The sequence below is a fragment of the Neolamprologus brichardi genome, chromosome 4 (genome assembly GCF_056152115.1).
Source record: "Neolamprologus brichardi isolate AB-2024 chromosome 4, ASM5615211v1, whole genome shotgun sequence".
Taxonomy (NCBI): domain Eukaryota; kingdom Metazoa; phylum Chordata; class Actinopteri; order Cichliformes; family Cichlidae; genus Neolamprologus; species Neolamprologus brichardi.
Window position 1 is genome coordinate 15587175 of NC_142107.1, and position 25314 is coordinate 15612488.

The window sequence follows — 25314 nt, forward strand, 5'->3', positions numbered from 1 at the left end:
CACTCATGGTCATCCTTTATTTGTGGGTCTTACAATGTAAATTTCTGTAGGAATGTGATTACTACTAATTTTTAACACTGTTTCACATTAACAGTTTTGTTACTGGAAATCTAATCACTTTTCAGCACTCAGTATCATATTATGGTATGGGAAGCATCTTTAATACCCATAGACCACAGTGATACTACAAAAACCTACACTAACAACGGGGCTACGACAGTAACATAGTGGCATTTCTACATTCCTGTTTCTACATGAAACATACACAAGGTTTGCAAGTAATTATTACTAAATTTGCATGTATTAATTTTAGTTATGAATCTCAACACTTTTGAATGTTGTAGACTATTCTTTTTCAGATGTTATAACTTAAAATTAACAGTTATAATTAAGAATAATTATTTCGTCACATATTTACTGCACATTCACAAGGGTTACTGTACCATCATGATTATATATTTTTTTTATTTATTTGTATTTGTTTATTTGGTGACATCCTCTTGCAGGGACTTTTATGGTTGTTTCTGCCAGTCTTTTGTTGGGTATGAAATTTCTCAAAGATACTCAGTGTCCTTCCACCAACAATTTTTGATGTCCATGGATCTCTAAAGAGGTTGTTTGAGGACGTTTATTGGGATTCCTCAGCGGTTCTTGATTTGATAATATAATGATTGATTTTGATTGAATGTATTTTAGATTTTTCAGTTGTATCTCCAGTTTGCTACACTTCAGGATTAAACTTGAAACTTAATATGTAGTTGCATTTAAAGCATCTGTTGTTGTGAATGGGCACGAAAATAAATGCACAGCTCAGTGTTTCATATCCAAAAAGTGTGATCAAGTTGTTTAAAAATATTTTATTATAGAATACAGTATGTAAACTTTAATGTTACCAGTGACAGCTGGGGACCAGTGAGGATTTTTAATATTATAGTTGCTGACTTTACTGTACTTCGTTGCTTATTATTTTATAACAAGGCGTCTTATTTTGAAAGTTCAGCAATTCAAAGATTTTAACTGTTTCCTTTACAAAAGATTTATTTATTACACACATAAGCCAGATGCTTGATTAGATTAATATTTTAAAAATGAGTATAGAAGTAACAAGGCGTTAAAAAGAGAATCACCACGTTGACTTCATTGTGTTTATTTACATGAGTTCTGGTCATCGATATTTTGGCGTTAAACCGATTCTAATAAACTGCTTTCTGATTCTAATAAACTGCTCTTGAAGGAATGACATTTATATTGTTAGAAGTAACAAACACATTTTTATAAATAAAGTTTTTTTCCCCACAATTTGGGTCTTTTTTACTTTTTTTTTTTTTTTACATAACATTTAATACATTTTAATATATCTATCATAGATAAACGGCTCAGTATATGATAAACAACCAGACCCATTTAAAAGAAACCCTTTAATTTTCCATTACAGTAAAATAAATAAATAAATGTAGGCTAGTGGGATCATAAATGACCTCATCACTAAAATAGCTTGGGCCCCTTTTTTAATCTGACTTTCAGACTGAAGGAGGGTCAAACGATTGCACAGCTTCATATATGTCTCTGTATATATATGAAGACTCCAGCGAGATGACCGACTTGCAGTGCGCGAGCTCACCGCCTGGCCTCGTGGCCGCGTGCCCTTTAAGAGAAGCGGGAGGGGGCTCGGAGCATCTTGGCTGCGGTGTTTTTGTCTCTCTGTCAGTGAGCGCTCCTCCTGGGCCGAGGCGGCAGAAAGGATTTGCGCAGGGCAGGTAAGAGCAGACAATAAGTTGACTTTCCTCTGTGCGAAAACCAGCTTGGTCTGTCTTTGTCAGCGTGTTTTGTAAATGGCTTCAGACGAGGAGCTTTCAGTGGGACTTCTTTTGTGAAGCGTCGGTCCTGCCCATTCTCCCCTCCGGTGCTCCTTCTCTGAAGTAACGGGTCCTTTATCCTCTAAAACCAACACCTAGCGTAGCTTATGGCTGGTTGTGTATTTCTGTTAAAGGTTTCTGACTAATTAGCTTTCATAATTTCATATTAGTATTTATCTGCGGTTGCAGGAATGTTTGACTCTCGCGATTGGTTCTCCGGTGCGTCCTCTTTTTTGTTCACAGCATCACTGGAGGCTCACCGCGCGGGATTAACCAGATTTATCAATATTTATCAATAATTTACATCATATAGGGACTGAGAGTGCGTCTGTCACACTAACTCTGGCCTCACAACCCTAGCTTTCTTAACATTTCTGTTTATAAGCTTTGCATTTTCCATACAGCGGCTTTAATTCATTACATAGGGCTCTATTATTGTCTTGGTGGGCTTGTGGAGGGCGGGGGGGCTGCCTGGAAAGATCAACTTTTAGGCTCTTAAATCTCGCAGTATTCAACTAAACGCGACATCATTTCCAAAATAGCAAAATAACAAAAAAGAAAGAAAGACATTTTGGGTGTGTTTGCACTTGCCTTTGAAACTTTTTTTATTCTCATGCTTAATTCAGAAAATGTTGCAACAATCCAGTCAGTTTATAATTTAATTAAAAACGAAAATCTCATTTAAAAACTGTAAGGGCTCATGGGAGAGGGTGGGTCCCAGGCACGCTGCAAGTTTTCATGACTTCCAGATGTTCTTCGGTGCTGCTTTTTGCCCTCAATATTTGCTGGTCTCGTTAGCTGTAGCTGGCCAGTGGTCAGCGATAAGAAGGGGCTTATATATTAACAGGGCAAGTGGACCAAATGTATACCTTTCGCTCTTTTTTTTTTTCCTTTTTCTTGAAAGACATCTCTAACCTGAGTCCTTTCTCAAATAAACTAGAATCTCCCTGTTAATTTTTGCAGTACTATATTATTTGTTTATGAATGCAGTCATTTTACTGAGAAACTTCTATAGCTCAGTCAGATGTTGTTTTCATGGTGGGCAAGCAGAACTTGGCAGGATGTGGGAGTGCAGTCATCAGCCTGTTACACTACATCATACAATACACCACTGTCCTGCTGTTGTGTAATGGGTTTGCTGGCTGTATTAAATCACCTACCAGCAGCTACATGGTGCTCACATGGTCTCTGTCCCATCTGTCATGTTATTACATGGAAAAGGTGTTGTTGCGTCATACAGAACCCATATATTATAATATAGTTAAAGAGCATTAAGGACAGACCTTAGGGATAAATTAGCTTTTGTTACAGTGGTTTAAGGCAAAAACATATCAGAGCCCTCATGATTGTAGGATTTATTAAGACAATAATGTGGTTTAGTTTCAGCTAAGAGGACTGCTAACTAAATATTTGCTTGTTAATTTGAGATATGTTGAGTGTAAGTGCAGTAAAAGAGAAAACCCACTCTAAGGGAGTCCCCCAGACTGCATTTTATGGATCTGGGTCCAGGTTTGTCAGCAGCTGGAGTCTCCTTAAGCAGATTCTTTTTTTTCTGAGCTGGAATGTGATTGTTTCATTACAGTGTTTGGATCTGGGGGTGCAGTGGAGGAATGCAGGGCCCATAAACCCCATTTGCACACTGGGCCACTCGCCGGGCGTTTAAATTGTTTAGCAAGGCTAATGAAATTACACCCTGAACCTGTGTGAGACTGTTTATCACTTTCTTGGATTTTTTTTTTTTAACCACAGATGAGCCTTTCAGAGAAGTTTTACTGCATTTTTAATCACCTGTTATAGTAAGACAGTATACCATTTTCATAAAGTCATGTGAAATAATGATGGTTTATGGCACAGGGCTCTATAATAATATTAATGGGCGTTATTCATTTTATGCATGAAGTTTGTTTTTAATGTGTTATTCTTCCTTTCTAAAAAGCACTCTGTGAATATGCACCATAACAACATGAATATTAAACAGGAAGTTTTGCACTAGAGTTGGTTAAATATACAGCCCAGCATGAGACTGCTGTGGTCAAGACAGTGAGTTAATACTCCTACTTAACACTGTCGATTAGGGGGAGCAGTGTAGTGAACATATGGTGAAAAGCTGGCTTTTTCTCTAATAGGGACAGTAATTCGTTATCCTGCTGAATAAGCTGACTGATCTCCTTTATTTTATTAATCACCCAGAGAAGCCAGATGGACTGTGCTGTCCAGTAAGCAACATGTGTAAAGTGCATTGGATTATTATTTTTTCCCTTGTCTGTTTTGTTTTATTTGTGTCTGTACAACTGTTGCATCAACAACTTCACCAAATCAGGAAGTAATTGATAAGATTCTCGAAAAGGAACTGCTTAACTTAGCATGGAAACCGGACTGATATGACTTCCTGCGTTCTGTTGTACCATCTGTTCACACACGCTGACCTGATCTTTTAACCCTCAAACTGCTGTGACTGGCTCTCCACCATCTCTCAATCACTGCTGTCTGGGTTTCCTCCTCTCCAGACCACCGCAGTTTCTCTAAAACAGAGCAACTCTCTGCGTCTCCGCTCAGCATCCGTCTTAATCCCCACCTCCACAACTGCTCAGGAATTTTCTCCCAAATGGCTTTTTTCCCCCCCCGTGCCGCTCCTTGTCGCTCAGCCCCACCCTTGCTCAGTTTCCTGTTGGAGGTCAGCACAATGACCAATAGCGGAGAGGCGGGTGTTTACTCTGCTCCTGTTCCAGGAGTAATGTGAGCTGGCCGGCCTCTCCTTTTGGCCATAGTCTCTCTAGCACCAGACTGCTCCAGCTCCACGCCGTCTGCTCCTTCTCATCACCACTCCTTAATGTGAAAAACAGGGCTTTTTCCTAAAGGGCAAGAAGTCCTGGAGGTGACATCCCATTGGGTTATGATTTCACTATCCCGAATTTAATGGCTACATTAGTCAAAAACCACATGTCCCACCAGCAGCATGAGTACACACTGTATGAGCATGCTGATATGAGATCATCTGGCCTCGCATTTGGTGAAGGCCCTTTCTGTCATGCGGTGACATATGCTCTTCAGCCACATTACGCTGGGTGAAAAATGGCTATTGCTGCTTCTGCATTTATTATTCTTCAGCTCTTTGGGAAAGATTTGTTTTAATTTTTCTGATTTATTATTCATCCAGGGCTAGTTGGCTGAATGAAGCCATCTGTGCTGCAGAATGAGGAGGAAGACAAAGAAGTCTCAGTAAATACAGCAGCATCTTTATGTGACATTTAAAAGCCTTCAGCACATCTTTTTTGAGGTCTGTGGCCTGTTACCCTGAAAAAAACAACAACTCTGAACAACAATAAGCTTTATTTAGTGCAACAAAGTACTACTTGTCTTAGGGATTCTCTTTTTTTTCTCTCTATTTTAGGAGAGGAATGTACAAATGATGGTAATCTTCTAGGTGGAGCCATGTAGGATTATGAGGAGAGGTCCTCTTGAATCGTTATTTACTCATTGTGAGGAGCACTCTGCGGCCCCTCTGTCTGATCTGTAGATGTTTGTCCTGCGTTAGTAGCAGCACTCATTCTAGTGTCAGCGTGATTCATTCTGGTGGAGTCCAAATCTGAGAACAGGCATGTTCTTCTCATTTCAGAAGTTTCCATCTAAAACTTTCTTCCCTCTCCTTTTACAGTTTGCCTGTCTTTCCTCACATTTCCCCTCTTTTCTGTCCCACCCTCCCTCTCTCACTGTACTCCTTTCTCCCTCTCCTACCGCTGCTACCCCCCCTTTTTTTCGTTTATGCTCTCTTTCTCCTTGTTACTCTTTCTCCTGGGCTGGGAGGAAGTGACTGAGTTGTTTTTGCGTCCTTGGGGAATAGAAAGATGAAGCTCCCTTTCCTGTAACCCTTTCTTCGTCAGACCTCAAATATGGTCTCCGTTTTGAAACAGACAATTAGCCTGGTATGATGACAGCGGCACGTAAACTGCCATTCTGAGAGCTTTTCTTTGGGAGCTAAAACCTTTCAGATGAATTAAAAGCAACTAAATCACTGGGCTTTCATATCATCTTTGCCCTTACTTGAATAAATCAAAGTAATATCTTCAACTGTGTTTGTTGATTTATGGGAGTCATCAGGCTTCAGACAGTGTTGGTGTGTTTAGGGGGTATGTGTGTTTTCATCTGTGTTCTGTGGGAGTCCATGGGAGTTCAGCTTGTCTCCTCTGTAATGTTTGGTATTTGCCATCCACGCCAAACGCACAGTTATAACAGCCCGACATGCGCCGCTGTCTTTGATCTCATTGTTTGCGAGTAGCTTTTGGATTTGATAAATGAGGTCCCATAACTAAGGTGGCAATGTATTCATAATATGTTTTTACTTTGGTATTATTCACAGTCATCAACACATACATCTAGTTTTGTTAACTTTGGAGCCTGTTTAGATTTAGATATCAGTCACTCAGTGCAAGTCCTGCGTCTTGTGTTTCCACTTTCTGTCAGTGTGTGGGTCCATAACAGGTCTTCACCAACTGTTTGTTTGTTTTGAGGCAAATTTCCTTACCACACACTCGTCCATACTCTGTCTACCGCTCCCTCTCTTTTTCTCAGAGATGCCCCTCCTTGATTTCTATTAGAACCAGCTGTGGAACTAGGGCCTGAATGAATGGCTCTTTGTGATTTGGCTGTAGTTCTAGTCTAAAAGATGTTTCTCTCCCACCAATACCCTCAGTGGTATTGGCATGGCAACACAATGAAACAATGGACAGAACAACGGCAAGCCTTGTTATGATATGACGCAAAGGTCACTCGTCGTTTTTTAGGCTCTGAGAACTCCAGACAAAATGTCGACCGCACTTTCACAGCAGCCTGACTCTGTGCTGCTGGAGCCAAAGTAGGAGAATCGGCAGCAGACGCTGTCATGCAGCATGTCTGGTTGACACTCACACAGCAGTTAAGACTTTGTTGAAGGAAATACATCATGAGGCTCATGAAAGCAGTCTAGCCTTAGGTGATACAGACAGGTTCCCACTAATCCAGAGGGTGGGGGTGTTTGTGTGTGCCACTGGATTTGGGAGTGTTAGAAAACTGACACATTGCCCAATCACATGGCAGGGAGGCTCCCGCTCCCAACCTTGAATTGATTAGAGAGCCTTGAACTGGAATGGGGTGGGGGAAATTATTTCTAGAAAGCTGTGAGAGGAGAACTTGCACATGGTTCAGGCTTCACTTATATTGTGCAACAATCAGTGTGTGATTTGCATCTTATGGGGGTATGTTGTTCACATCCGGTGTGTGAGTCAAAAACATTGACACACTGGATGTGTGTTTTGTTTTGAAATGTTTGTTTCCTGCTTTACAACCTGTGTTTACCCTCACGTCATGCCCACCTGTTATGAATCTCTGTTTATCTCTGTGTCAGCAGAGCTGCACACCCTTTCCATGATTTTACTGATGTCCCCTGAAAACTATTCCTGCATATATCCCAGTTATCGTCATTTTTCTGGACTACTAACTGATACAGTCAAAGGCAGTGACAGCCAAAGTTCAAGTTTCCTCTATTCTTATTTCCCGCAGGTGCTGACTGTAAGAGAGCAAGAAAAGGAAGGGAGAGGCAAGGGGCCAGGGGAGGAGAGATCCCGTCCTCGCAGCGCAAGCAGCTGGTATGAAGTAGAAAATAAATCCCTCTTTTCCTAATTCACAAACCATTCCCAAGCTTGAGCAAAATCGCAATCACCAAAGGCTGAGAGTCAGCAGTGCAATGGAAAACTCCATAAAGATCGTCTCTGGGTGGTGGAAAGAGCGGCGGTATTTTTGACTTAGCAGTACTGAGGTTTAATCCTTTGTAATGGCAATAATAATAAGGTGACTCAATGAATGGAAGCAATGAGTTTGATAAACTAGGGAGAACAGACCTTGAAATGAAACTTGGCATTTTAAAATTACTCATCACGGTGGTCTCAGTCTTCTGAGGGAATGTTTATCCACACTGTAACTCAAACCGAATTTTAACCCTTTTAATACCATGCTGGAGTTTGGTCTGCATAGAAAGGAGTAAACCCGAAACTTTCATGCACATAGAGGAAAAAATCTTTTTCAGTGGTGAGTACGAGAAGTCAATTAAGCTACAGCATTATGCAGTTACTCTCGTGACATCCTACAGGACATACCACAGACGCGTAATTTGTGCTGGATGACCTGCATCTTACCCCCCCAGGGGTTGTCTTAATCTTAATAGCAGGGAATAGAGGGGAGAGACCAGACCATGCTAGCTTCCTCTAGCATGGTATGCAGCTCTATAAAGGAGGTAGGGGGGAGTAATGGGGGCAAACCATGTGTCCTAGATGGAGGCTGGCTGGGGAGAGTTGGCTGGGGAAGGGCAAACGCTGGTTTCTGTTCAGATGTCATCTCAAAGGAACTCTGTTTAAACCCGAGAGACGTAGAGAAAGGTCAGCCACTCCACCCCAGCCATACTCACACACTCAGGGGAATACGTGCACACACATTAGCACATATGAAACACTCTGCTGTTGTTGTGGTAGCCTGATAGTGGAAAATAATCAGTTTAAATAAGAAGATTTCAGAATTTTGGAATTTGTTCAGGGTAATTAGTTAGAAACGAGTACGCCGTCAAGGGTGTCCCTTAAGCCCCACTTTACATTTTGCACTTTGCATTATTTATAGGGCTTCTTGCTCAAGTAATTAGAAAACACATTGAAATAACAGTAAATTTACTTACAGGGATAAAACAAGTTTTTATTCATGATGCAAATTAAACATACACTAGACCCAAAATATGTGTTTATAAAGCTATATTTTATCAACGCTAATTTTATAAACTCAGCAGAAAAAAATAGTATTATATACCTAGGTATCACTATACAAGAGAATCTAAACAACATCAAATTTAAATGATTGTTTTATGCTAAAAGAAATAAAAGTAGACCGTGAAAGATGTGCTCCCTTAATTTGTAAAATAAAGTAGAAATTGTGAAAATTACATTTTATTTCTTCTGCTATTCCTTTTTCAGTCCCTACCAGCATAGATATCAATAAAACAGATTAATAAATGGAAATGAATACCTGTAGGATAGGGCAGGGTAATAAGTCTAGAGTACAATTTAAAATACTACAGCTAGGAAAAGAAAAAGGTGGAATGTTCCTGCCATGGTTGAAGGACTATTGTAGAGCAACACAGTTACAGTATTCATTCTGCTGGTGCAACAGTGGGTATGGTGCAAAAATGGAAAGGTTAAGAATTAAGCCAGTTGAGTGTCGTCCTACAATCTGTGGTATGTGAGGTAAACAAGTACCTAAATAAATTAAGTGATCTGACAGAAGTATTGTTAAATATATTGTTTAATTAATGTAAGAGGAATAACCGTTCTTAAGATTTTTGGAATATGGTGAAGATTTTAAACGAGTATAATTCGGACTTGAAGTTTAGAGACTGGACCTGGAAAGGCATTACATCATATTTGTTATTTCAGCTAATACAGATCTCGAAAGTTTTCAACTTCTTAGTGAAACCTGCAATTTACATGGGGGTATCATAAATATTTTTATTGATGCATAGAAGGGCAACATTCACAGCAAGCTGTTACCCAGAATTTGTTCATATATGTAGTGTCTTGGGAAAAATTCCACCTTATACATCAAGGTCAAATCAAGGAACAAATACAACACTAACAGGTGAAGATAGGTTATATAAATAAAATAAAATGACAGCACCTTTATTTAATAATTCATTTTTTTATAACCCCAAAAAGAAAACATCAACAAAGGGGCAGATCTGGAATCTGGACACTGCTGGATACAATGTGATATTACAATGGCTGATCATTATCACATGTTTTCTAATTGTCCAGCAAAACAATCTTACTGAGCAAAGACAGTAACATAAATGAAACTCATAATAGGTTTTGAGCTTGACTATACTCTCGATATCATATATTTAGGTAATCTACCAAGTGACTTGTACATTTGACGCAAATATAGCCATGAAGTATTACTTAGTGCCAGTAAAAAGGCAATAACAAAGAAGTGTCTGGACAAGAACCACTTACAGGGGAGTGCTTCCTTGGCTATCATAAAAGAAATATACGAAAGGCAAAACTTATCATCTCTGCTCATTAAATTGGCTGTTATTTATTAATGGTAGTTTTACACAGGGAAAACTACTCTCCCGTGCCTGGGAGTTTTTTTCCATGGTACCCATCGTTTTGGAAATTAGGCATTGCTCATACAGGATTTTTATATTTGCACATCAGATGTATGCTGAATGGACCGGGCCCTCTGGCCTCATCCGTGAACTGGATAAAGTTGATGGACTATTGGATAGTCATCTACGTTTTTTTATTTGGTGTTCATCAGCAGGTGTCTGGGTTGACCTTTCTTCTTTTTTTTTCCCTCTGGGACTAATCGTACAAATAACCATCACCATGTAGTCAGCTATTGATTGTGTGCATTTTAATGATTTACCCGTAGTAACCTGATTTTTTCTGTTCTGTCTCTCTATGCTTGTTTGCTTCTTCAGAGCAAAATTATAAAAATAAAGTGGAATTTGAAGGGAAGTCGAGTAGACGACATCAACCAGTCTGCTTGGCAGGCACGTTAGGTTGCAAAACTACATACTCTAATTATATCTCATCGGTTGTCCCCTGTCAGTGCTGCCCTCCACCCTGTACGCATATTCTCTCACACAGTCTGTCTTTTTGCAACCACGCCTCTATGTCCTACTCTCACTTTCTCACATATGTAGTCATTCCCAGACCGCACTGTACACCAGACACTGTACACCATCAGTCTGACACTTTCAATGGAGATAAACAGACACTTAAACTGTAGGCTGAGGGCAGGCAGCCAAATTCTTCATCTTTTTTAAAGGCTCTGCAATATTAGTCAAGTTTTGTCTTTTTTTTCTCCACTTTCCCATATGTAAGTTTGACTAAAATTTTATATCTGAGGCATAAAGTCCTCATGTGTAAGCTGAAGGATAGTTGGCTTCATTTTAAATTAGATTAACCAGTGTGATTCTTCCTTACCACCATGGTGCCAATCTTAAAATGGGTTTGGGTTTGCATGCAGTCTGTATTTCACGGCCCAATAGTGTGTGGCAATCATGGAATGAGAGGGTGATGAAAGGGTACAGATAAGCAGAATCACATCGAGAAATTAAACTGACTAAAGCACTTCAAAAATACCATGTCAATTTAGTCAGTGTTTCCAAGTGTCCTACTTTTCACAAATGAGCAAGCACGGGCTAGGGTCACAAGATAGATGGAGAGAGAGAGAGAGAGAGAGAGAGAGGGCTCAACTTAGAGAAGAGAAAAAACAAAAAACAGCCTTAGACTGAGGCAAATATAGTTTGCACTTGAAAACAAAGTGGTTTGCAGTGCAGACTTCTGTTCCTATCTTATCAAAGCCATAGTATATAAAGATGTTCAACTGACTAATGCTGTGGATGGCTTAAAGACTTCCACAGTTTCCACAAAGTGATGACCTAGAAAGTTAATCTTTTCCAAGCACACACCAACTCAGAGGCATGGCATTAGGGTTTCTACATTTTTGCTGGCAGTGTGTTGCTCTCTGTGGAGGGAAAGGCTTAGTCTTTTGTTTATAAAGAGTCAAAATCCATATGTTACCTTTGGTAAAATGCAAGCTCTCAGCAATTCACTGTGTTTTTTGGCTGAATTAAAAAGCATCTAAGTGTGCAGAGGAAAAGAAAGGGACTAGCTGAAACCTTCTGATCATCAGCTGATGCTTAGAGGGGTAAAACTGGAGCAGAAGAGCATAAAGAAAGGACAAATAGAGAAGAAGCCAGAGATGGAAGAAGTGCAGGAGAGAAAGAAGAGAGAGTGTCTGTAAATCCTAATGTGAGAGGCGAAGTAAGTGCACACAGATGATTCCTAATAAGGCTGTAACTGGCAAATCTCTGTCCTGGAATTAGCTGCCAGGAAACTTTCCCCCTGTAACTTCTCTTCTCTGAATGCTATGAACAGAAACAAATATACAACTGACAGTGGCCCAATATGCTCAAAAAATGAAAGGATAAAATAAGGGATGGAGGCAGGCGGGTAATGCAGTGAAAGAAAGGCTAATGCTATTTCTGACCATTATACAGAGAGAGCAATGCAGTCAAAAGCGGTAATTATTTCTGGACACACTATGTCATGCAAACTTTACAGTTAACTCAAGATATTAAGATATTTGAATACTGATTCTGTTCGGTTTTACTTGGATGTAGACAGTTGTGTATTACTGCATTGATTGCATCTTTATAATTAATGCAAGAAAAGCCACTTTTACAAACACCTTAAAATACTCACCAAAAGACTCAAAACAACAAAAACTTCCACAAATCCACTACAAACTGGACCTGGGGGCAATATGCTTATTTGCACACTTAATCACATAGTTACTGAACACACATCTAAATTATACTATATTTGAATATTTTGCATCTTGCACATGTCTCACATGTCCTGTCCTGTCTACAATATCCTGACCATAACTTGAACCTGGTATTCAACACCTACTGCACAATCCACTTCGTATTGTCTCTGTTCTGTCTTTGTTTATTGTGCAGTTTTTATTGAATAGTTATTATTATAGTATTTTTTAGTTAGTAATTAGTACCAAATTTAGCATATTATTTAATTGTTATCCTTTGTTATTTATAGAAATGTTTAGTATACAGTGTGTTTAATTTCAACACTTTTGTCTCCCTACAGGTGAGCGTGTTTGTGTGACTGTCTGAAAAGCAGCCACAGGCACATTATGGCACAGGTGCTGCATATGGACCCCGGCTTCCCAGGTGCGCCCTCTATTTTTAATTCCTTATAATGATCAACATAAAGATGATGATAGGTTAAGGCTTTTGTTAGGATTTAAACTATCACACAACTTGCATGTATTTTAACTGTAAGATTGTGTCATAATGAACTCCAACAATCCACTTTGTGCCTAATTTGGTGATGAATTCTGAGTACATTTATAACTATGGAGTAGCTGATGCTTTTTTCTGAAGTCTGAACCCAAGATTAGATGCAGATTTCCGTTTGTTTAAAGTTTATTTCCTTCCCCTGCAGGGAAACTCAACCCGCCTGCCCCCCCTTCCCTGCACGCCAAAGAACAGGAGGCGCCCTACTCAGTGGAGACCCCCTATGGCTACCGTCTGGACCTAGACTTCCTCAAATATGTTAACGACATAGAGAAGGGGAACACTATCAAGAAGGTGCCTGTCCAACGCCGGCCACGCTATGGCTCTTTGCCCCGTGGCTATGGCTACGCTGGCTCCTGGTGGACCTCCACGGAGTCTCTCTGCTCCAATGCCAGCATGGACAGCCGGCATTCCTCTTACTCCTACTGTGCCCCAGGCTACCATACATCACAAAGGCCCAGCTTCAGTACTGCCCGGGTGGAGAAGACTCTGTTGGATGCTCGCAGGAAGCTGGAAGAAGAGAAAGAGGGACGGAGATTCTCCAATCTTGGCAGCATGCACAGCAGTGTAGCTGGCTCTAACACCTCCATCAGCAGCGCACACAGCTTCAACCGGTCACAGGGTGGAGGTGGATCTTTCACTCCCATGAGCTCTGGTCTGTCCACCCCAGTAACTCCAACCCCAGCTCACTTGCAACATGTCAGGGAGCAGATGGCTGCAGCCCTGAGAAAGATAAGGGAGCTAGAAGATCAGGTGAAAACAATACCTGTGCTCCAAGTTAAAATCTCAGTGCTGCAGGAGGAGAAACGGCAGCTCAGTGTCCAGCTGAAGAGCCAGAAGTTCCTGGGCCACACTCTGGGGTTCAACCGAGGTCGTCCCAGAGGGGAGCTCTATATTGACATCCCTGAAGAAGACATGAGCACTGGAAAGGGGAGCAACAACAATAAGCCAGCAGGGTCACTGTCCCCCACCACACCTGATGGGTCCAAGCAAGACTCAGGGTGTGAGATTGAGGACACAGTGATTGTGAGTGGAGTGCGACCAGATGCAAAGCGGGAAGTGCGCACCATTGGCGTGGGACCAGAGGACTCAAAAGGAAGTCGTCATGTGGGGGTCTGGGTTCAAGAGAAGGATCTGGGACTGCTACCTGAGACAGAAGTCCTCAAAAATCAAGTGGGTCAGCTTGAGGGTCAACTAAAGAGGACAATGCAGGAGCTACAGGCTTCACAGCAGCAGGTGGCAGGAGTCCAGAAGGGCCCTCAGGCAGAGCATCCAGTCATAGCAACGAGCCTGGGCTGGCAGGAGCCTCAAGGCTGCAGCCTGCATACACTAGTCAGCTTCACACAGCAACGACACCAGAGGGACCAGAGAACTGTAGGAATTCAGGTGTACACACTGGAGCAGCCTACTGTGGTAGAGGTGGGAACACTGCTCCGAGCAGAGACCTGCAGCTCCCCCCCCATTCAGCCAGCTGCTGGAGGCGTGGAAGACCACCACAGAGGGCGAATTGAAGGTCTGTTACTGAGACTTTATGAGCTTAAACTGGAGAGTCTGATGCAGTCCAATGCAAGAGCATTTTGTGAAACCTTTGCAAAAAGTTTCCCAGATATGAATTATGCTTAATCCTAAACTGAAAGGAAAAAAATCACCAAGGATCAGTTCTTAAAAAAAGGTGTGTGTGTGGAGGTTGGTCCAAGGCTAGACTTAATCATTGTCTGAGAAACTGAGTCTGTCACCCTCAAATATATGTTTTTACTGAAAGTTGAAAAGTCGTTGAAAAGTCGCAAAACTTCTATATTTAAATTTTAACTGGAGGGGTTTGGAATGCTGCATTGCCGCTGGATTGTACTGCATCAGACTGTATCTTTAAAATAACAATTATTTATTGCATTACTCCACAAAAAGACTGATTAGTTAGCTTTGAAATGTTGTCTGTCTCTCTCCCTCAGATGCTCCAGTTGAGTTGCCGATTGCAGTCAGCTCTAAGCAGGTACGCGATGTCTTGAAGAGCAGGTTGTCCACCTCAGTACCTGTAGCTAATCCTGCCATTGCTGTTGCATCTGATGATCGGATTGTGCATAATAAGGAAGAAGCAAATGAGTCTATCCAATCACAAGAAGGCTTACCTAAGACAGGTATGTGATTTTTAAACTAGTGTCTTCTGACCATCATCATGTTCCCACTGTACGAATAATTGCTGGTATCTTTTCTAGCTTCATCTCCCCAATTGTCTCTGAGATCAATTATGAAGCGGAAAGCAGAAGGTGAACCAGGCTCGCCCTCTACGAAGAAAAACCTACAGTTTATTGGAGTCAATGGAGGGTAAGTATTAGTTTTTGCATAGCAGCAGTTGGCCATTTTCATTGCCACTGAGTACTGTGTCAAGGGAATGTTGTCAGCATAAGGTTAAGTAAAAAGGTAAAAGAAGAAGCAGAAATGTACTCCCTGTGTCACCTGCAAAGACTTTGAGCTGTTTGAGCAGAGTGAAAATTGTTCTTGTCTTACAGCTACGAGTCCACATCCTCAGAAGATAGCAGCAGTGAGAGCTCAGATGAGGGGAGTGACTCTAGTGAATATCATGAAGCCAGAGAAAAACTTCCAGAGTCTACAGTCCAGCACCAGCAGACAATACACAACAAGGATTCCAAACAAGAAGAAAGCACCAGTGTACCTCAGCAAAATGCTGTCAAACTACCAGCTGCCATTCCAGACTCAAGTCCCAGCCAGTCTGCAGCTGTAGACACAATGCCATCAAACAAAGCACCTCAGTCACCAGCGACAGACACTGTGGTGCAAAAATGTGCCTCACAGCCACCAGCATCAGACCACGCCATACCTCCTCCATGTTCACCAAATGATTCTGAGACTGTCAAACAATCATCAGAAAAGCACAAACAGGTCACCTCCACACCAGTTAGCACTGAATCCACTCCTGAGCAGAAGGCTTCACTTACCTGTTCTTCATCACCTGGCCTCACTAAAATCAGTGATAACACCCAGCAGCGGTACAGCATCCAGTCAGAGTGCAAACCAGCAGATGAACGTATTTCAAATGAGACTGCGACAGCGCCTTCAAAACAAGTCAGGTAAGTGTACACAGAGTCTGTTTGTGAGGATTAAAGGATCTATGAACATCTGAGAGTGATGTTGTCTCCTTATCTGCCACAGACTGGAGCTGAGTGACAGCCTGATGTTAGCTCTGCATGCCCTGCAGAAAGCCCTGGGGGAACCTAATGCCTTCAGCCAACAAGGAGCAGTACGTGTTGAGTCTAATTCACATTTCTCCACATTTCTTCACATTTCTCCTGTCGTTACTTCTTTCTAGGAAATTCAGAAGGTTCACTTTTAAAATAAATGACATAGACCAACCTCAAACAAGGAGGCACAGCTACCCACAAACTGTGCACACTCAATAATTTCATTTGGAATATATTTTACTTTAGTTTGCCAACTCTAAATATTTACTAAAGCATAGCTTAAGATGTTTGATTATCTGCATGTTTGATTCAGGAAAGACTTTATGCCGGATGCCCTTCCCATTTATCCTGGCTTGGGAACGGCATTAAGACTACACTGGATTGTTGCACCCCATGTCTGGAATAAGACTAAGTTAAAATAAGAAAATTCTTAACTTTGGTTTCATAATTTTTGCAAGTACTGAAAGATCAAACAACACATTAACTCAAGGCTTCTCCTGAGGTTTGGTTTCACATTTTTGATGTCGTCGTTGCTCTTGCATTTCTTCAGCCATCTGTCAAATGTTTATTTGCCTTAACAGTCCTCATTGTGTCTGATCTCAGAGGGCAGCTTACACCACAGTGCTGCAAGAGTGGCTACGTGTGTCCTGCCACAAAACGGCCGACACAGCTGTTGTCAAGGCCTACATGGACACTTTCGCCTCAATCTCCCCTCAGCTGCTGGAGTTTGTCATAAATATGGCTGATGGCAACGGGAATACAGCCCTTCACTACACTGTCTCCCACTCCAACTTCCCCGTGGTGAAACTTCTGCTGGACACTGGTGAGTTCTGTGCTTTTATGAGAAAACAACAGAGGCGCTGGAGAAAAATTGGATATTAAGTGAAGTAAAATCTCATAAGACTGAAGAGTCAAAGTAAAGTCTTATGGTTATTTTTTATTATGATAATCTCTACAATTTAAGTAAGAAGTCATATTAAATTATTAGTGGTAGCATATTAAAATACAGACTCACTCTTGAGATATTTATCTCATACAGTGGTATGGCAACGATCCCTTTTACTTTGTTGTGCTGCTGTTATATCACCTGTCAAATTGATTGGCCTCTTTACCTGACAGGCTTGTGTAACGCTGACAAGCAGAACAAGGCGGGCTACACGGCCATCATGCTGACGGCTCTGGCTGCCTTCCACTCCGACAGTGACCTTCAAACTGTCCTGCAGCTGCTGCGCACAGGGGATGTCAATGCCAAGGCCAGCCAGGTGCGCCCTCTACTGCTCATTAGTTTTTACTGCGTCTCCACACGCACACAAAAATCCCCCATTGTCACGCATTAGTGCAGGACTAGGACTGCATAAAATGTCTTATGTTTCAAAAACTGTAATCATTACAACAAGTACAAGAGTAAAAACTTTGTAGACAGCTGACCCATGGCCAAGTGCTTCACAAAAGTTGTCCCAACAGCGACACTGTGTGGACAGTTAGAAAAGTACATTACTGTAAAACTTTCATAGCCTCCCACTGGTTGTTACCCAAACAAGAAGTGGTAACCAGATCCCAACAAACTAAATGTGTGTTTTATTTAAGTATTTCTTTGTCAAGGAAAATGTGGTGCACGATACTAACCCTGGGAGGCATTTAGCATGTAAAGGACATATTTTATTTTAATCCAATTTCCCAAGGAAATACAATGAGCTGAAGTTTCTGTATTTTTCTGTTTATTCCACCTTTAAGACAGTAAGCATCTGATTATCATTTGGCTTTCAGAGGAATACATCCATTAACAGGGACATTTTTTCTCTGAGCTACATGTTTCTTATGAAACTGACAAATATCTGGAAAATATTTCTTGCACCAGTTGTACCCAGTTATTAGAATTTTCAGTCTTTATTTGAAACTTTTTATTTGTGACATTTTTGCACATATTCCACAAAAATCTGAATACCTTGTGATTTTGTGTGGATGTGCAATTTACCACCTTGGGCATAGTGCAGGTAGCAAAAGCCAGTGACATACACGAGACCAGTGATTACAGTCTCTGTTACTTTCCTTACACTCATTCAGTAAAAGCCGCTCTAACTAATTAAATTTGGAACAATGTGGGATATGACAACAGGGGATAAAAGTTGTGCATTTTTATGAAGCCAGTCTCATTTGCTCATCTGGTTTGAATTCTGTTAGCAATCACATTGCAATTGCTCTAGAAACTAGACCGTCTTCTTACAAGTGATTTTAAGAACTTTGCTCAAAATGTATCTGCTGCACCATGTACACAAATGCAGTCTCAATGTGTCCACAGTTTGGTTAAAAAACTAGGGTAACAGTAATTTTAAACAATGTGTGTTTTGTAGGCTGGACAGACAGCGCTGATGCTGGCAGTCAGTCATGGTAGAGGGGACATGGTGCGAGCGCTGCTGTCCTGCGGGGCACAAGTTAACATCCGCGATGACGACGGCTCCACTGCACTCATGTGTGCCTGTGAACATGGTCATGTGGACATTGTGCGTCAGCTGCTATCAGTGCCAGGATGTGATGCCACTCTCACCGATAATGTAAGAATTCCAGTTCGGTCTGTGGTTATGCGGACTCCTTCCCAAAACCAGCGTCTCACCAACATTTTCTCATTGTATTAAACAGGATGGCAGCACTGCTCTGTCCATTGCCCTTGAAGCCAGTCAGAATGACATCGCTGTGCTTCTGTACGCTCACCTCAACTTTGCAAAGCCTCCATCCCCTGTGAGTATCTAAATATGCTGCTAAGACACAAAGTATCCCTTTCACACCAACATTCAACAATCCAAGAAATGTGTCATGGAAGTGATTGCCACTTTCTATGGCTAATAACACACGGATAATTATTAGGGGTGCAACGATACTCGTATCGATATTGAACCGTTCGATACAGTGCTTTCGGTTCGGTACGCATATGTATCGAACAATACAACATTTTTAATTTATTTTATCAACTTTCCTTCTGACGGTGCTGTCTGTGTTGAGCGCTCAGTGGATCTGCGCTCGACAGTGCAGCCTAGGCGGAGTAGTCGAACACAGATTCACTGAGCGCAGGGCAAGCTAGCTAGACAGAAGTTAAGCTTGTTGCAACATGGCAAATTGAACCTCCCCCACCCTCATTCAGATCTGGCGTCTGGAACTATTTTGGTCTTCATGTGATGTATGACCCTGAAGGTAAGGGTGTCATGGACTAAAGTAAAACAGTATGTCAGATGTGCCACGCAATGCTCAATTACATGAGTGGGAACTAGTGTGTTAGCGCAGTTAGCTCGTTAATGTGTTGACGCTGTCCAGCCCCACACACGGGGCGATCCGCGGTAGCTCGTTAACGGAGATTTGCCGTGTTGTGGCGTTAACCTTATTTCAGATTAAGGCTGACAACACTAGTGGGAACACAACGAATATGACTGCACATTTACCCGATAGCATCCTAGTGCAAAGACAAGTGGAAGCAGACAAAAACAACAAGCACGCATACAAACGTTACCCGAGTCATTTAGACAGCCGTTAGCACATGATTCTCCTTATGGGGACCTGATATGTTTAATATGCTGCTGAGAATATAGCCCAGAAGAAGCGTATAGTATAGCTTTTATTTTGGAAAGAGACATTTCTCTGTAATAAACTCTCTTTTCCAAAGATGAGTGATTCCTCAATCAGGTACAGGGCTAGCAAAATCGCTAGCCCGACGTCCCGGGGCTAGCGATTTTTCCAGTCGGGCTGCCCTGCTCTGCTCGTCGGCCTATCGTAGGAAGGAAAAATATATGTCAATGCTTTTGCATTCTTTCGGAAATGTAGCTGGGTAATTATGTCATTGGCATCGGTGAGCCACTGTCAATATGTGACATATTGAAATCGCGTTTGAATTTGCGCTTGTTTTTTGCTTTCACTTTGCAATCGCGCGAACTGTGTATAGCAACAGCACTGATTGGTGAGTGATGATAATTTGCGCACCAATTCCTCTGACATCGTCTTATCAATCGTTAGCTTACTATGCAGACATGACAAGTGAAATCTCCCGCAGCAAGCTTAAACATGTGAGAGGTTGATCGCGCAGAGAATCGCTGAGCTTATGTGAGTGCGTGTGTAAAAGCAGCAGGATATATATTTTAGTTCTGCTGAGCCAAATAAGACAGGTCAGGGTGAAGACGTGACAGCCAAAGAAAAGCTTACCACAAAACGGAAAAGTTATGACAAATCAGACTATAAGGCAAAAAGAAAGTGCAGCTTTATGGTTTCATGGACAAAAGAATTTCTGTGGCTGCAATATGATGAGCTAAATAACCAGGGCTGCACATAAGTGGTCCGCAGGTGCGCATTCGCTGTCAAAATAAAAAAGGCGCACAAGATAAGAAGTTGCAACGCGTGTTTGCATACATAAGATTTTCAGGAGGAGGACAGACATTTGTTTAGAACTCTTAAAGATGTCGAAGAAGCTCCTTTAAGCAATTACTTTGGTGTTCCTCCACCTCCAAAGAAATGTCAGGAGTCCGAACCACAAAAGAAGCGCGTATTCTCGGAAAAGTGGTTGCAGGAGGTGAGCTGGCTTTAAACAAATGATGAACGCACAGAGAGGTGGTGCAGAATGTGCCGTGAAAATTTAATAAATGACAAATTAATAAAAAGGCATCAACATTTTTTTGTGTATTGAAAAAATATCGAACCGTGACACCAAAGTATCGAACCGAACCGAACCGTGAATTTTGTGTATCGTTGCACCCCTAATAATTATATAATATTCTTGTTTGCATGCAACCCATCCAAACTGGATTTTGTCACATATTGAGCCATGCAAACACATCTTCGGTCAATTATTCCTCCAACCAGTTTCTTTAAAATAAGCCTCCTTCCCACATCTGGGCAGTGTTGCAATGTTTGCGTGTTCTCAAACACATGTTGATATGCAAGAGTTGCATATGGTTTACGGCATACCTACAGAAATTAAAGTTGGCTTTGGGTTGAGCAAAAGTAGCAAACAAGCAAATCTGTTTAAGCCAGAAACCAATTACCCACAAGCTTGCAGCTGTCAAACAAGTCACTGCCTTAGAATAAGTACACATTCTCACCTAATGTGGGCTTTATGGTGTATGTTTGTGCAGCTCTTTGGCTAAACAGAACGAGAGATGCATAACTTTGTCATATAATTTGACTTCTACCTGCTCCCCAACAAAACCTAAACTTCACTCATTCTTTTAAGTTTATTTTTTAAGTTTCCTAAAGTGACAGCACATTGCTGAAACGTGCAGACATGAGTCTGCTCATGTTTCTCTATCCTACCAGCCATCTGCACTCGTCTTTCAGGTATGAATCACTATCCCAGCCTCTCAGCTGGTTATTAGTTTGTGTATAACACAAAGCTGACCGTAAACGGTCAAGATGTGTCATAAACTAGTATATAAACCCCCAAGTGATGGACAAATTCCAGATGTGCTTTATGTATTTTATTTCACAACCTGGCTAATAAACTACAACAAGTACTAACAAAGGGATGTTTGAAAAACTGTAATTAACTATCAGGAATGTGTGATTACATGTAATGTAAATGTGTATGTTTGGATGACTGGTAATGTATGTTGAAAGCAAAAGAAGGGAACCCAAGGACCAAGCTGTAGCTCAACCAGTTAGTCATAGCCTGAGCACACCTGGCCCTGTGTTGCTCATCCAGGTAATTACTCTCAGTCTGCTCTTTCAGGACAAAGCACAGCATGATCAAAACAAAGCAGAGTCACCTGGTGAACAGAAGGCCCAGGAGACAGTTCAGTGTCTAAAGAATGCCCCTAACATATGAGTAATTCCATGTCTTAACAAGAACATGCTTCAGTGGGATTAATTCTGAATATACAAACAGGATGTGTGGTTTCAATGACACATACTCAAATATAATATATTTTGTATTTAAAATGGTAGTGTAATATTAATGTGCATGTAAATGTAGTGATCAAGAGGTCCTTTACATGAACAGAAACCACTCCTGGGAGAGGAAATACAGGGGAAATATGATGCACTTAAACAGTAAAAGGATCAAAACCTGAGATTTTTCTTGGATTGGCAGTAGCTGTGATTTTAACTTCACAAAATGTTCATTTCTTCCCAGTGTTAGGGTCATGGGTTTAGAGAGAGTGAAGCAGGAGATTGACAAATGGGTTATTGCTGTAGTGGCAGCGATGTACACTGATCTGGTGAAACTATTTGAGCTGTGGGAAGTGACTGAAAAAAGGAGAACATAGATGCAAGCAGTAGAAATGAGTTTCCTATGAAGGGTGGTGGGTTATCTCTTAGAGGTAAAATGAGCTTGGTCATCCAGGAGGGGCTCAGAGTAGAGTTGCTACTCCTTCCAAAGTACTTTGGGCATGGGAAAAAGCCCCAGGGCAACCTAGGACACATTGGGGAGACTACATCTTTCAGCTGGCTTACCTTGGTGTACCCTGATGGATGGATGGATGGATTAACCATGATTTGATAAAAAGTTCTAAACTATAATTTGGGTTTTTTTTTTTGGTTTTTTACTTTTTTTTAAAAACTTTTTTACTTGTCCAGGTTTCCCCCAAGTCTCCGCTCTTGGGCTCCTCTCCTCCTGCTGGTGAACTAAAGTAAACCACACGCCTACAGCTCAGCTACACAGCCAATCCACAGATGTTTATTCATCTATTGTACTTAAAGGAAACATCAAGTTTGTTTGTGCGTTCGTTTTCACCCTGAATAATTTAAGTATGTGCAGATAATTACGTGAGAGCTCACACCATTGTTACTCATTGCTTATTGTACACAGTGGTCTTACTTTAATCCCAGTGGTGGTTGGAAAAGTGTGAAACTGAACATTGAATGGATTTCGTTCTAGTTTTGCAATAATCCAGTTGTCAGCACTGTTTTGACAAATCCAAACTGTTCACCGCATTTCACTATACGTTCAATTGTTATGCACTCGTTCTGTAATTCCATATCAGTTTTATATAAGTCGGCTCATAGAGCAGCGTGTTTTCATTGTACCATAGGTGTTTCACAGTAGCATCGTTTTGTGTGACCATCACAGTCATTTGGAATAACTGAAGCCACCCCTCTCATGGGTAAGTGTCCTTGCATCAACTAGCTCATTGGTGCTACAAAATATAACACTTCAATAGTCTGTTGATATTTATGCACAAGATTTATTTACTTGAGAGTATTTTTGATATTGATTTTTTTTAATCATTCTGACTTAATTCAGGACCTCGTGGTTTTATTTCCTAGGTGTTGGTTAACTTTACACCTTTTTAACCAGTTTTATGTGTTTATCACATTCCCCAAATCAAACCCAAAGATGTCTGTTTCACATCACCTCTTTTTAAAGCTGCTTATTGTGGTAATAATGTTAAGGTGGTGTTAAAGAGGAGAGAGGTTACCATTATTCTCTGATGGCTGCGGTACTATGGTCTTTGTATTTTTATATGTAAAGGTTTTTTGGATGGTTGATTAGAGGGTATCTGTGTTTGTGATGTGTGCTCATAAAATTTAACAAGACTTTGTTGAGAGAGCGCTGGTGAAGCCAGTGAGATTTGTCAGGGAACCAGAAAGTAAGTGATTTTGGTCTTAAAAGGGCGTGCCATGTAAGATAGGAATATTAAAATAATATATGTCAGTGTAAACTGGTAATAATTATGCCTGAAATCAAACTCCTTGAACTAAAGTGCATAGGCTATTGATGTCAAAATTTCTATTACTTTTTAAAGATGTTTTACCAATTTTCATATTCACTTTTAAGCAAATTTTTTATAAACTTTCAATTTTTTTAAGTATCTATCTTTTATACATTTGGAGTTTTTAAGCTCACGCCTGCGTTATGTAATCACACAGCTCTGTAGTTAATGTTTTATGATGGTTTTATGAAAATGCTAGATTGTGTGTCTCTTCTTCTAATTTGTGCATTTTGGAAAATAATAAATAAATAAATGTGGACCACATGTTTTGTTGTCTTGTAAGTTCCACTCAGTCATGTAAAAACAAGGTAAAAATAGTTTGCATATAGAACCCCACATGTTCCACTAGAGGGAGCCCTAACGCAAACAACTGGGGCTGGTCTCTTGTTTTCTTGGCCTTTTTTGTGTTTTTCAGCTCTGAAAATCCTACGTGGTTTTGATGACGTTATGAGTGCTCTGAAAAAAAAGCTATATAAAGAAAGACTTTCTGATAGTCTAAAAATATGATCATTTGCGTTCAGTACTGGGATGTATTTTTAGTATCTTTGTATTCTTCTTGGTATAGTCCAACATCAAGTGTACATAACATTAATAATGTGGCAGTATACTCAAGAGTTCATTCTGACTTGGGCAGAGAAAACACGTACAGTAATGTGTCCAGTAATGCTAAAAAATCTCTGTGACAGTATAGCTCAATATGGGCTAATGAGCTGCAGATTCTATATTTAAATTTGGGGCCTTTAAAGAGCCCCAAAATTCATGATCTGAATCATCCAATAAAAATCATCATCATCCAAAAAATCATCCAAACTGATGTTACATTGTGCCCGTGCATATTCAAGGGATTGAGTAAAGGGATCTCAAAGCAGGCTCTTATTTTTGCTTTAAGGTATAAAGGCAGAAATTGGCTAACGCACAGCTACACTGTGATGAAACAGGTTTATGAAAATATCTTTAAGATGCTTACTTAAGCAGAAGACTTATTAAAATGGGAAACATCTTACAGTGGGTCTATTTCAGTGGCACTACGGAGCATAGCTAGTCAAATTACTGTCTGTAAGGCTTCTTCAGGCCTAGGAGTGAAACATAACTTTTATGCAGCCTTCATCCATATAAGCACAGGCCACAGTTTCTAAGAACATAAGCATAACTCTATGATATTCCTTTAGTCCACACCAATTACTGTAGAAAACACTTATGAGAATGATGTTATAAACAATGTCTGAGACGAGAGCATTTAAGTGGATCAGTCGATTAAAAAAGATCTTACTCGTTTGTTATTTTCTATGAAAAATAACTCACTTTCAGAAAGTCCAGTCATGATTCTTTGCTCACAGTAGTATGTGAAAAAACCTAATCTGATCATAATAATAACAAATTATGATCTTACTAGCACCAGAGAGAAACAAAATGAATTATGTGGCTTTATTTGGCTCTTAACTGTTGCAAACATCCAAAAACAAGTAACTGCTTATTTAATTATAATTGATCCAGATGACTGATGTAACATGAAATCAATTATGGCTACAATAATAAGGATAAATGGGACAAGTCAGGAACTAAAATACAGATGGATAACTTTGTTGGCTTTAATTGAGTTTGCAAAAGAGTTAAAACACAGTCTGCAGATATCCCACTGTCTTTAGTAAAAAAAAAAAATCGAATTATTTACTCAG

The 25314-nt window shown here is 40.6% G+C and overlaps 1 protein-coding gene across 1 annotated transcript; it reads left to right on the top strand.

Annotated features, from left to right (window-relative positions):
• Window positions 1-1645: 1645 nt before the first annotated feature.
• On the top strand, window positions 1646-23897 carry kank2 (KN motif and ankyrin repeat domains 2). The gene is made up of 13 exons (XM_006798142.3): window positions 1646-1757; window positions 7392-7477; window positions 12548-12630; window positions 12905-14269; window positions 14706-14891; window positions 14970-15078; window positions 15264-15842; window positions 15925-16012; window positions 16557-16776; window positions 17073-17215; window positions 18305-18505; window positions 18591-18689; window positions 22503-23897. Exons 3-13 carry the CDS (start codon window positions 12594-12596, stop codon window positions 22557-22559), a joined length of 3084 nt encoding a protein of 1027 aa, XP_006798205.1. The 5' UTR covers window positions 1646-1757; window positions 7392-7477; window positions 12548-12593; the 3' UTR covers window positions 22560-23897.
• The last annotated feature ends 1417 nt before the right edge of the window (window positions 23898-25314 follow it).

Bases quoted from the DNA above. Each gene is read 5' to 3' on its own strand.
- kank2 (XM_006798142.3), top strand. From the start codon at position 12,594: ATGGCACAGGTGCTGCATATGGACCCCGGCTTCCCAG. The intron at 14,270-14,705 runs GTCTGTTACTGA...TCTCTCCCTCAG, and splicing joins CCACAGAGGGCGAATTGAAG to ATGCTCCAGTTGAGTTGCCG. The intron at 16,777-17,072 runs GTGAGTTCTGTG...TTTACCTGACAG, and splicing joins GAAACTTCTGCTGGACACTG to GCTTGTGTAACGCTGACAAG.